Genomic DNA, 12,901 nt, shown 5'->3' with positions numbered 1-12,901 from the left:
ATTCAAAACAAGGTTGATACTCAAAATTATGCAAAATCAAAATTAAATGCATTGAAAACGGGATTCAATATGTGATGCCTTTGGAAATTTATTCACACATTCCATAAATAAGCAGCCTTGTACAAAATGTACATAACATTCATAAACTAAACCATACCAATCTTGCAGTTTTATTTTACCTGAGAGACAATACATTGCAAAAGTATGCTTCCCTGTATTATAAAGAATATTCCTTTTTTTTGGCAGTCTGGCATTTTCATATGTGCTCCAAAAAAGTTAGTCAAAACAAAATATAGTCCATCTTCCCTTCTTTGGTGATGATATAAAAAATAGAGAACTTCTCTTTTTGCATTTTTTCTTATCACGTAGGAACAAAAAATATAAATATAAAGCCCTTGTACTGACTTGCATTAACAGAAAAAGGGTGAAAGTACAATCTTGATATAATAATATTTGTCTATTCTTTCCAAATATGGGTTCAATTCACGTTATGGCTGTTTTGTTTTTCAATACGACTGGTTAGGAAGAAAATAGTTTCCCATAACCTTCCTTCAAACCAATTAGTATTCAAATCTAAATCTGCCTTGACACAAAATGCCCATCCTAAACTATGGCTTGTAGCTGAGTTATTATGTACATAATCACCAAAAACAAAAGCCAGTGACAACTCGCACACGTGCATGTCACTCGTAAAGTGATTCTCTTGACGAATGCGATGTCGAGCCTGTCGCGTGGAATTCTTTGCGTTAAAACAGACAGTTGTTTGGCTACATTCACAAGTGCCACACCCCTAATGTTAAAGTGGTATTTCCCCCATATATAGTAGTCTTTCTCATTGCATTTTAAACAAATAAGAGTGCAAGTCGGTCCCATCCCAGTGTGCAAACAGTAACTATGGTTAATTTTCATTCAATCCTGAAAATAAGCCATTATTTGAAGTTTCCTGCCCCTTTTTAAATCATACGTGTTACCCAAACTCATACATTGCCCAAGGCCTAAGTTGCAAAGGAGTAATAAATGGTAGCATCTTGAAAGATGCATTCTTCCTCAATGTGCTGAAGAACCCCGCCTTGCTGCAGGCATATACCGTAATGTACGGCCCCACATTGATCTTGAGCCAGGCCTGCCAGCTGAAGCCACTCCACAAGTTCAGAGCCATGGAAGCAGTCGACCATTGTTCTCATTCCACATCTGCAGGTGATGCAGAAATTTTGCATTTGAAATAAACTTAAACATATTTTTTTTCAGTTGCCAGTAAAATTTAATGGCAATTTAGTTTCGGGATATATGCATTTAAGGGCAAAAAATGAATAGAAAATAAAAAAAAACTAGAACATAAGTACCATTTCTTAGTCTACACCTGTCATTGTAGCAGTAAGCATAACATTGTCTCACCTTCTCTTCCTGACAATGTCATGGAAACACTGATCCTTATGGTTTTGGATGAAGTCTGCACAGGTCTTTCTGATGTCTTCACTCACATCATTTTGTGGTTGATGTTCTTCCTTCTTTCCATACCACAATATCTGCAGCCTGTATAGTGATATATAAATAGTGTTACAAATTCTTGCATTGAAATTGAAGCTCCATAACTATATTTTTCTTACTTCTTCCAAACTGGTAATATGACCGAGTGTTTGTCCAGACCAAACAGCCCAAAGGAGATAAGTCCCTGCAATCACATAATAGAACATCATTATGTACTGTGTGTCAGTGTGTTTGCACGGTCTGATTAGACTACCAACCTGTCCGTAATTGGCCACTGCACAAAAGAACTGCAGTTCCACGTACAATCTACCTGGGTCTCGGTAAAAAAGCAACCAAAGGCAGCTGGACAAGTTCTATAAAAAAAACAAAGACGTCAGTTTCCAGTAATCTAAAATGCAGTTAATACATCCTGTTTGTGTGTGTAGCCACAGCTGCAGATTTAGGTTCCATACACTACAATATCACAGCTCTGACTTGAGAGAACATCAAGAAAAGAAAACGACAGGATGATAGTTTTGTTTGTGAACTCACAGCTAGGGAGCCAACACCCAAAAGCAAACATAAGAGCATATGACGGGCCTCTTGTCTATCTTCATCCTGATGGAGCTCCTCTACCCTGAACAGGCACACGGTTGAATCACTGGTATTTTCATTTTGACCTGAGGTGAGAAGAAAAAAGCAAATACACAGGTTCGGAATAAACAAAGAATTATAAAAATAATTTTCAAGAACATCTTTCCTGCCACTTCTCCATACCCAAGTGTGTAGTTACTGTGGGGATCCTATTGGTGCTGGTGATCATGTCAGGCATGGGCTCGGGTGGGGCACATTCGCGCATGAGAGGCCCTGATAACAACAGAAGAATGTGACAATTTACTATCAGTAAAATAGTGAAAGGAATTCCAGTAGACAAAATAGACCTTAGAGAAAAAAAAACATATCATGAGGAAATTTATGTAATGCTAATCATATTCTAAAGAATGAAATAACCCCATTTATTAGTGTAGGAAAAATAAACCCAGCAATACCTCTTTTGACATCAGCCAATTGCGCTTCTGCTTCTAACAAAGAGTGGTTATCTTGTTCAGATTCAGTTACAAGGTCTTCCACAGAGACGTTTCCCTCTTGGCGTCTATCTCTTTGAATCCAGCTTCTTCTACTGAGAATCACCAGACAAACCCCTAATAGTAGCACACTTAGGGCCAAAACAATTGTGCTGCACAAGATCTGTCAAAGCAGAGCACACTGTTGAAATTCAACATAACGCAACACTCAAATCCAAAATAGATTTCAGCAAATTACCTGTGGTTTGCTGTAAAAGAGTGACGAGTCGATGGTGTCGGGTTGTCTTTCCCCACATATGAGCAACACAGCGGTTATTAACGCTGGGATCCTGTTCGTAAAGAACAACACGACAGAATTACAATTTGAAACAGCAAGTGCTAAAACATTGCTATTATTCACTTTGCAGGCTTACCCCCAGCCGGCAATGACAAACATGCCAGGAGATGCCTTCAAATTGTCGAACCTTCTCAGAAGAACAAGAGCGAGTGCAATTAGACCTAAAAAGAGAAACAAAAGCATGAAGGAAGAGAACTCACAGCAAGGTTAAAATTCACAACATACCTGGCCAGATGTAAGTGCAGTAGAGTGATGTACACAGTAGCGCAAAAGACAAGATCTGGCCCACAAAGTTGTCCATCCTAGCCACAAATTTCCACAGGATCATCCCAAAGCAAGCCAGCAGCTACAACACACATTGACAGTTTGATACGCAAGTAGAACTTTTTTATTTAGATACAATTAAAACTATTTCAGTCTTTTTGAAGACACTGTGCTCACCTGCGCCCCAAAAAGATTGGTGGAAAACATGTGAGGCAATTTCTTAAACTTCTTACTAAAAAACATGACTGCAATGGTCCACACCTGCAAGAAAAAAAAACAGAATCAAGCATAATAAATTGAAGTCATTTCATGTTGAGGTTAAAATGTGAGCTGAAGCCCTCAAATCAGTAAAAAAATACTTTAAGTATACATTCACAAACCTATCAAAATTGAAACTTTGTTACCAGCATGATTAGCATTAGTATTATTAGAAATGCTGGTTTTACGTGTTTTTAATGACGTCCTGGGTTACAAAACCCTTTCAACGACCTTGTAGTTGTGCAACAAAAAAAGAATATGCAATTGTGCATTCACACCCACGTGTAATGAGGCTAAAAGTGACACTAAATGAGGAAATGAGCTCTCTATCACGTAAACCAGTTGTTTCCTCAAGCACATTGCACATGCATAACCTAATATTACAGGAAAGTTACCCCAAAGTTTTGAAAGTGGAATTACACTGGTGTCTTGGTTGCAACTCACCAGTGCCACCAAACAGACAATGCTTATATCAAAGCTGACACCCTGCAATGCGTTCATCAGAAGCCGAGGATCCATCTGGCGCAAGGTGAGCAACCAGGCTGAAGTAAACATGATTGGAGCGGAGAGCAAAGTGCTGATCACCATTCCAGAAATAACCTGAGAAAAAGAAGCCAAATGTAAAAACACATAACATTTTACAACCTTGACCTAAAAGAATAGGCTACCAGTCAAGAACAAGAATTAAAAAGACAATCTAAAACCTGTTTTTTTTTTTTTTATTCATGGTGGAACAACAGAAATGAGACTCACCACTTCCAGCTGGGCATTGTAATATGCAGCGTAAATAGCGACGCTGGGTGCCGTGGGAAAAACCCCATAAAGAAAAGCATAGCTGGAAAGGCTCGAGTGGTTTGAATAGCTGGCGTCGTCTAAAACATCCACCATGTTTTTACAAATCAGAGGCATCAGAAACCTGAGAAGAAATACAAACATTACCAAAAAAACCACAAGGGTAACATCTCATCCTGTTTGTTACTTACAATTTTCCAGTCAGGAGTAATATCAGCGTTACAACGGTGGACCTAGTTAATTTCTTCAATTGTCCCACCATTGAAAGACCCAAATAAAACAAAGCTGCTCCTCCGAAAGAGTCAGCCAAACCATCCACAAAGCCCTCCATGAAGGAAGGTATCTTCTGATGGAGGATAAAATTGGCTGCGATGCCAATGACAACCATGAAAATAATCGGGTTCTTGAGGACGTGGAGGACCACATGAAGCCCGATACGAAATTTGCCCTGCTGGTGGTCTCTCTGATCCTTCCATTTTTGGACTTCACAAAGGGCGAAGCCAATGGGATTGAGTAGCATCAGCGACACTGGTGCCACCAGGTAAATGTATTGAAGATACTCTGGATGTGTACTTTCATATAGAGCTTTAACTGTGGGGGTCAAACATAAAAAAACATACAATTACTGGTGGGAGAGAGGCATGTCAACAAACTTTCAAAAAAAAATTTCACTCAACATAATTTGTAGAATCATGTAAATATACATTTAAATAAATAAAAAGCATCATACATACCAATTGGATAACCCAGAGCAAAGTCATTGCTTTGGGTGGCAAATATTGAGTAGAGTCCAGCTTTGCTAAATCGACTTTCGGGACTGGAAACTATCAGCGTCAGGACACAAACGATGGCAAACACTGAAGCTTTGCCGATGAGGACGCTCCAAATGAAGGGCCAGATGACATTCTTAAAGTCTAGCAGTACCATGTTTTTAAACAGGAGAGCTGGGAGAGCAAACTTGGACACAAAGTTGCCTAAACCTTTGGCCTGATTAGATGTGATGGTGCCGGCCCTGCCGGCTATGTAGCCACAGAGGATGATGCCAAAGCACTTCAACAGAGCCGGTAGGAGCTTGTCGATGGATATTCGGGAGGATGGAGGAGCGGGATACAGAGGATTTCCATCCTTATGTGAAAAGAGAATGGCAGTAGTGGTGTTGATCTCCATGATGCTGATGTTACTTTCTGCCACTGGCAGGAGTCCTGCATGGGTTAAAGTTGTACTATTGATGTCATACCTGTCAGGTAAGACAGAAAAGAATAAGAATCATATTGACTTTTACTAGTGAGGTTTCTTCAAAGTATTCCTCCAGTTTGAACTAACATGATCTTGTGAGAATCTAACATGTATAGATTATTTTGTAGGTATTGTGAATGTCCTCGTTTTGTTTGTGTTATTCTCAAAAGGTGCAAAGGTAACCTGATCACTTGAAGAAACACCCTAAACAATCAACATGTTTACTCTTGCATACACCACTTACCACCATTTCTTAGGTATTAGTCAGGATTCTACAGCAGTGATTGCAAGCACTGGACAGAAATCCAATGGATCTATGCTGACGACGTGCAAAAAAAGCAAGTGTTATGACAAGGATCATCAAGTTGAGCAAACATTATGAACAAAATTGAGTCCTTTAAGGGAATTAAATGAAACTCACCGCAGCTCGGCGTGCCTCATGTGTCAGTCAAAGTCCCGGTGGGAGTAGCCATGTTTATAAAACCCGTTAGCTACCGTTAGCTTGAGAAACAAATGACTCGATCATCAACAAAATACAAAATGATGACATACGCCGAGTTAGCGGTGGTATCGCGATTACGCAACTGCGCCAGAGAGAGATTGAGAAAAGAGGTTCAAAAAGAAAAACAAAGACTAGACACCACACTTCCCTCAGTTCACTTTCGCGATGAGAAACGCCTGCACAGGTTCGGCCAATCACAAGCGAAGGATGATGGAGTGGGCGGGTCTTAACGTGAAGTGCGTCAATGTAGTACACACAAGTCAGCACTTGATAGCCATAACATTAGGCACAGTCTTTACTAGTATATTCTATTTGCCCTGTAAAGTTTAGTACATATAGACAGGGCAAGTGATTGTTAAAATAATATTTCCTTTAGCAATTGTTTTTATTTTTTATTCATTCTTTTTCTGGGTTGTGAGGGATGCTGGAATCTTGAAATTCCATTAATATGATTTGTATTTACAATTTCAGTTATAAATTGTGAAGGGTTTATAAAATTATCCTACAAAATATGTGCTCATCAAACAGTATGCATTCTGTTTTATGATCATTATGGTGACAAATTCCCAACATCTGTCTCACAGCAAGCCAATTATTTAGAGTTAATAGCAAAAAGGTCATACTACATCATAATCTATAATACAGGCAATGAAAAAAATACATAGAACTAAAAAAAGAGTAATTTTTAAACCACCAAAAGAGAAAACATAGTAACATAATTTATAATGAAAAAAAACCCTAACATCTAATGTGGTTCACTTTGGGTTTTAAATACACAGACATGGGTTTCTGACAATAACAAACAACTGCATGAGTCACACAAGGAAAGGAGAGCCAAAAGGGACATAGCAGGTGAAATGCACCACATAATCACGCAGACAGGACACACAAGGGAAACATACCCAACCACCAACCCCAACAAAACATGACAAGAGCAGAATTACTCATCTAGAGCATGCTCAGCTCAATGAGACGTCCCGCAAACACTCCTAACGTGCCAATGAGGCACACAGCCATGAAGACGCATAGCAGGATGTGATCCAGTACCATGGCCACAAATTTCCACTCCTCAGCAGCCTGGAAAAAAAGTCAAAATACACTCAAGATAAGTGGCAGTGAAGAATCATACTTACTTAATGACTGCCATTAGATGCTGATCAAAGTAAAAATGGCAGCCAACCAACTATGAGAGCACAGTTTTTCATTACATTATTGGATTCTTCATCTGATTTCATGGTCTCCGCAATGTACTTGACCCCCTCAATGGCACTGCGGACGTCTGGATTTTTGATGATGGACGACTGGTAGGGGACGGAGGAAGCCTGGTTGCCCGAGATGTCCGAGATGTCAAAGTCTCCCCCGTAGATGTTCTTCACGGGCTTTTCCTTTCCAGGACGCTTCATCGTTGAGAAGAACATTATGTTTGGGATGGTTTCGATGAAAAGCTGCCCCACAGAAAATGAACACACACAAAATTCATGAATATCTTTGTTTTTCTTCATAACCTTCAACCACAACATTGAGGAACAACAAAAATCAAGTGAGGAAAATATTATTCATTGATAAAAATTTAAATAGCATTAGACATTACTTTTGTTAACACTCCCTGTAGTAATATTTACAGGAGCCACATCCTTGTGAAAACATAATCATGCTTAGCAAACACTGGAGTCGTGCTTGTTTCTTTTATACTTTGAATCTCAATATTTAAACATGCCTCTTAAATTCATCTCATTATACTTGTATAATGATAATAATTAAAAAAAATTCAATTCATTTCAAACACAAGCACGAGGGGATTGTAAAGTTCAAAAGCACGATGAGGTGGATAAAAAGCAATTTTGCATTGTAGTTCCAAATTTAGTGAAAAACACCATCAGATGTACTCAACAAAAAATCTGTTGTGTAATTCCAGAATATCCACTGCGTGGCAGTGTAGCAAAAGGACAGAAGCTCATCCCTGAATGTTCCAATCTGCACATACAAAATAGTCTTGCAAGTATGTTCCACACAGAATAGAGTCACCCACTGACCTTTCTCACCCATTCGGGCATGGTGTGGGTGCTCGGGGAGCGGTGGTGAGTGTTGATGACGATGACGGTGATGATGATAGAGGCAATGACAAAGACCATGGTGAAGAGCATGTACTTCCCGATGAGCGGGACGGCGCTGGAAGTGGACGGGATCAACTCCACGATGACCAGCAGGAAGACAGTCAGAGAAAGCAGGACAGAGATGCTCAGGGTCATCTTCTCACCTGGAACAAATACATCGCTGTCGCCAGTCCGTCTAAAAATACTTTAAATATGGCTTTGTTAACAATATGTGACTCTAAAATGAGACATGCCAAGTAGGCGAGGCCTCCAGCTAATCCTCTTGTCAATTTCGACCTGCAAAAAGTAAATATTGCTAGATTTAATCAAATTTATTACTAGGAAAATGCAAAGCATGTCGTTTTCCAATGCTTGGCAGTTATGACAGTGTGTATTTTGGCAGCGGTAGTGTTCGAAACAGCGCTCAAGTGATGTATTATACATGAAAGCAGGGTTTGCTTTCAGACATGACAGCGCAGAGGGACGCTGGGTAATGAGGCAAAGGCACACAGTGGGAACCGAGCCAGCAGAGCTGTTTGTGGCGAGACCTCAGGCATATGCATGCCAAAGTAACGCAACTTTGATTTTACCCAAAAGGTATCACGACACAACAAAAACAAATATTTCAGAACATTTGACGTTTTTAGGGTAAACATTGAATGCCGACTGCAAATCTTACATATTAAGACATTTAACTAGCAAATTCCAACCAAATTACACAGATTTGCAAAGAAGAAAATATTACTGGCCGTAACCTGATATATTTGTTCCAAATAATTTAGACAGTATTATTTTAATATCAGCCATTCAAGCTAATGTAGTAATTTCAATTTAATTTGATATTGATTTCTTTTTTAATACTTGTATGTTACTTTAATATTTTTGACAGATTTAGTGTAAGTGAAAATTGTAGTCGATTTGATTTTTTATTTAGACTTTTTTAAGTACTGGCTCAAGAACTATTTAAGAGTACATCCGCAATCAAAAGTTTTGAGACACTTCAATTCAGTCGTCCCCAAACCTTTGAACCCAGGTGTTCCGAGTTCAAACACATCAGATAAATCCAACTGATACCCAGCCGTAGTAGCTATGACAACATATGTTAAATATAAAACAAATTTTTACAAATCAAGTGGCTTACCGGAGTCTGTAGGCAGATAGAAGACAAGTCCGGTGAGGAATGAGAAGAGCATGCATGGGATGATGACGTTGACGATGAAGTAGAGGGGAAGGCGCAGCATGAGGAAGTGGTAGGTGATGTCCAAGTAGGGGGTCTCTGGGCAGCAGGCATAGTACACCCAATGCTTCCAGCTGCGGAAGTCTTTCATTACCCACTCGCCGCTCTCCATGAAGTTACTCAAATCGGGACGATCACTATCCTAGGAAGACAAAGCATAATTACATCTGGATTTGACTTGACATCAGTCCTTCACATGCTTTGTAGGGCAGACAGAAAACCGATAATTACCATTAGTGGATTTCTACAACAACCATATTCCTCTGTTAACAGCTGTTGCATTCCAATTAGGCTTGGGTTCATTTTGCAGCACAAAATTTAAATGATATATTATTAAAATAAGTTGCAGCATTCTTCCGATCCTTTTGAGGATGAGCTAAAGGGCCTATGAATATTGAATGCATTTTTCAATGTTATTTTGGTCTTATAAATAATTTGCAAAAGGCAATTTGTTTGGAACGGATGAACAATATTTAAATTTATTTCTAAGGGAAAACAATTGTAAGTTGTGAGCATGGTGATTAAACTAAACTTTCACCTGGTGGCACACAACAGGATCAACAAGAACCAGTGTACTACAGGCTGAACTTGACGGTTCTCACAGGTAGATTACCGCAAAAAGATCAAATTAAAAGTAATGAAAAATTGTCTATTGCAAGAAATGAGTTCAAGTGAGACACGGTACTGAGCATAATTACAGGATTGACGACGACCAAGTTTCCGTCGTAGGTCCAGGTCCCCAATTTCATGCTGCAATTCTGCAGGTCAAAGGGAAAATGAAGTACAATGATCTCACAGTAGCTCTTGAAAATGGCAGGAGGGTTCCACGTGATCAACCCCGTGTGCTCCAGCAGCACTTTGGTCTCATGCACAATGGCAAAGTCGCCATCGGCGCTGCGGGAAGACAGAAAAATATATACACATCGTTATTCAAACGATAACGCAATGTGACACCCGGGGCCCGAGGACCACCCTGAGCTCGGCGCTCGATGTTGCGGCAGGCCGGCGGGCTGTCCAAAGGGGAGAAACAGTGCAACGTGTCACACGAAACATATGGAAGGCTATATTTAGCTTATTGAAACCTTAGCCGAGCTTTTACAAGTGTACTGTAGAAACGATAACACCACTGACAGGTGTTGTGCTTGTTTTCAGGAGCTCACACATCTCACTAAAGATTCCAAGTTGAAAGAATCAAAGAGGCCTCATGGCATACTTGTTGTAGAGCACCAGATCCGGCCGCCAAATGTCAGTGGAGGGAATTCTGATCTTTTTGATGCCACCGTAATCCTCTGGGTTCCACTGCAAGTTGACATCTTTCCATTGCTGCAAAAGCACAAATAGGCGACGGAATCTTGAGTTGTCAGAATTGTTACATCAATTTTTTGCTTGTCAGTTAAGTAGAGTGTTCTGCTACCTGTTTGAGTCGCACGTTGCTGCTGACAATCTGGTTGACTTCATCCTGCGAATGGAGCAAATGTGGTCGGACAGCTGATAAGATGTCAAATTTCAGCAGAGGCTCTTTTTTTTCTGATCTGAAATGTTACCACGCTGATAAGTTGGATGAGCGAAAGGCCGACAGTGACGACCACGGGGTCCTTGAAGTGACTGACGGGCCGGACCACCTTGTTGTAACCGTTGAAGAGGGTTTTGACGAGTCGAGTTTCATCTTCAGAAGCCCAGGTGACAGCTCCAGGAGAAACAAAACAAATGGGAAGCTCAAGCGGGATTGTTTGCAAAGAGATTTGTAGCAGCCATGTTTAACAGTAGGATGACACTTGTGTGGGGGTTGCTTGTATTTGTACTAGGAAGCGATTATGTTGTCTTATGAATGTGATGAAAATAGACATGGCAGCTTAGACAGACCTATGTACTACATGTGCCCCCCCCCAAATAATGACATAGAATTAGTTAACATGGTTTATATGAGCTGTAATATAAAATAAAATAAAAAGATTGACTTAGTGCCATTTGTCGTCCACTGGTGGGAACCTATGAAAAACTAAAATCTTATTAGGAATAAGGTGCTTTTCTGTCATTTCTGTAGAAAAAGTAATAGGTCAACATGATACAAAAAAAGAAATATAACTCATCTCCAATAAGTTTGTCATTAAAACAAAAAAATAGTGTTAATTTGAAGCAATGTGGACATCAAACATTGAGAACCGCCTAGAAAATAAGACGAAGGAGTAACGTGAGATGTAGGTTATCTTCCAATTATACGCAGGAAGGTCACATTTCTACCTGTTATGTGACCTTGCCTCCAAGGTCGTTTCCCATAGACGCCTGAACGGTTCAATAGTTCAATTGGAACGAAAAACGATTACGAAACAGTCTGCTCCAGGTAATCACGCAGGCGTGCTGACAGATGGGGGGAAAAAGAAGGAAAAGCCAAATGAGGACGCGGGCACGTGCCCTTGTCACTCAAACGTCAACATCACTCATTAGGTTTGATTTGGATTCTGGCAGCCTCTCGAATATGTATTCATAATGTCATGTGTTTTGGAAACAAAGAGTCAAAAAGCAAAATATGCATTCCATTCACTTTTCAAGTCGATTTTACCTGTCAGGATGAGAAGGCGGAAAAGGAGGGATTGCACCTTCATCGTCAACTGATCCAGTTGTGGAAGTCTTCTCCAACTGTCCGCCTGTCAACCACTTGAAAATTGCCAAGCTTTGACCTCCTGAGAGTCCCTAAAACATTCTTTCACCACTGGTAAATGACTCAGTCCTCCTGCCGGCTCCCTCTTGGCAGCAGCCGAGTTGTTATTGTCCCCCAGCTGATGACTGAGTGAACGGCTGCCAACGCTACGTTACTCGAGAGGGACGCATTCTGTGTCGCGCCTCGTGAGATCAACATACCGAGCTAATCCGTCACCAAAATACACTACGGTCATCTCCAGGGCCGGCAGGCAACCTCGGCGAGATGCTAAATTAGTACTACAATGACTAGAATTAAACACTATTATGAGATATTTACTATTTGAACTTAGTAGTTTGATATTTCGGCACATGTTTCAATTGTTGACACAATTGACCCTTTCTATTGTTGGAGTCACATAGCCTGTGCATGGCGGCGCCTCTGTGACGGCTCAGTCAACTCAATATCCTTCAAGCCGCCATGCGTTCAATCAGCTGCTCGCTCAACAACACGCCTCATTCATCTTACTTAGGGTCAAATCACCATTTTGGCTACATCTGAATTAAGAGTGATTTCCTCCAACTGCCCCCCCCACCCCTTCCACTGCCAAAGGTGCACCATAATTTCCAAATCTTAAACGTAACATTAACAATCCACCATTGAATCCACTCACTACTTACTCTATTGTATGGTCTTGTTTGATATGACTATCTCTCAGATTATTTATATATTATTGTAAATTTGAATTTTTATGTAAACAAATTACAAATGGGGGGCCCCTCAGTCCATTTGAACTTGAAAGGTACAAAGCCCACACACATTGTCAGCCCCCCACGTTTCTGGTTGTCAGAAGCAACCAATGAGACAAATTTCCTTTTCACTAACAAAGAAGAGGAAATTACAAAGACACAAATGTGATATAAAAAAGAGCTTAAGAGGTTGAAAAATGGAAAAAAATCTGACAAAAGTACACACACCCAAATAAAACCCAA

At 40.2% G+C, this 12,901-nt stretch overlaps 2 protein-coding genes across 3 annotated transcripts; both read right to left on the bottom strand.

The window, feature by feature from the left end:
- Nucleotides 1-70: 70 nt before the first annotated feature.
- Nucleotides 71-6,002, bottom strand: gpr155a (G protein-coupled receptor 155a). 2 transcript variants are annotated; one of them, XM_077727916.1, is made up of 17 exons: nucleotides 5,861-6,002; nucleotides 5,684-5,753; nucleotides 4,938-5,440; nucleotides 4,395-4,794; nucleotides 4,165-4,327; nucleotides 3,856-4,011; nucleotides 3,331-3,414; nucleotides 3,115-3,235; nucleotides 2,966-3,050; nucleotides 2,791-2,881; nucleotides 2,517-2,715; nucleotides 2,245-2,334; nucleotides 2,020-2,147; nucleotides 1,746-1,841; nucleotides 1,608-1,672; nucleotides 1,396-1,533; nucleotides 71-1,191 (listed from the first exon to the last, which is right to left on the bottom strand). In XM_077727916.1, the coding sequence occupies exons 3-17, from the start codon at nucleotides 5,368-5,370 to the stop codon at nucleotides 996-998; spliced, it is 2,445 nt and encodes an 814-aa protein (XP_077584042.1). In that variant the 5' UTR covers nucleotides 5,371-5,440; nucleotides 5,684-5,753; nucleotides 5,861-6,002; the 3' UTR covers nucleotides 71-995. The 2 variants fall into 2 exon arrangements, with proteins under 2 accessions (XP_077584042.1, XP_077584041.1); XM_077727915.1 differs by lacking the exon at nucleotides 5,684-5,753 and having other exon boundaries at nucleotides 5,861-6,001.
- Nucleotides 6,003-6,769: 767 nt separating this feature from the next.
- On the bottom strand, nucleotides 6,770-12,554 carry LOC144204125 (acetylcholine receptor subunit alpha). The gene is made up of 9 exons (XM_077727917.1): nucleotides 11,832-12,554; nucleotides 10,816-10,958; nucleotides 10,686-10,730; nucleotides 10,485-10,594; nucleotides 9,970-10,165; nucleotides 9,176-9,413; nucleotides 7,975-8,198; nucleotides 7,150-7,386; nucleotides 6,770-7,018 (listed from the first exon to the last, which is right to left on the bottom strand). The coding sequence occupies exons 1-9, from the start codon at nucleotides 11,872-11,874 to the stop codon at nucleotides 6,890-6,892; spliced, it is 1,365 nt and encodes a 454-aa protein (XP_077584043.1). The 5' UTR covers nucleotides 11,875-12,554; the 3' UTR covers nucleotides 6,770-6,889.
- Between the last annotated feature and the right edge of the window lie 347 nt (nucleotides 12,555-12,901).

Source organism: Stigmatopora nigra, chromosome 11, assembly GCF_051989575.1.
Source record: "Stigmatopora nigra isolate UIUO_SnigA chromosome 11, RoL_Snig_1.1, whole genome shotgun sequence".
NCBI lineage: Eukaryota > Metazoa > Chordata > Actinopteri > Syngnathiformes > Syngnathidae > Stigmatopora > Stigmatopora nigra.
The sequence above is the reverse complement of the archived record's forward strand: the minus strand, read 5'-3'. Positions and strand labels throughout refer to the sequence as shown.

Coding starts and splice junctions, on each gene's coding strand:
- gpr155a (XM_077727915.1), bottom strand. CDS start 5,880: ATGAGGCACGCCGAGCTGCG. Junction 4,795..4,937: donor TGCTCTGGGTTATCCAATTG/GTATGTATGATG, acceptor TGACCCCCACAG/TTAAAGCTCTATATGAAAGT. Junction 2,335..2,516: donor ATTGGCTGATGTCAAAAGAG/GTATTGCTGGGT, acceptor TGTTGTTATCAG/GGCCTCTCATGCGCGAATGT.
- LOC144204125 (XM_077727917.1), bottom strand. CDS start 11,874: ATGAAGGTGCAATCCCTCCTTTTCCGCCTTCTCATCCTGACAG. Junction 10,166..10,484: donor GATCTGGTGCTCTACAACAA/GTATGCCATGAG, acceptor GTCTTCCCGCAG/CGCCGATGGCGACTTTGCCA. Junction 8,199..9,175: donor CTATCTGCCTACAGACTCCG/GTAAGCCACTTG, acceptor TATTTGTTCCAG/GTGAGAAGATGACCCTGAGC.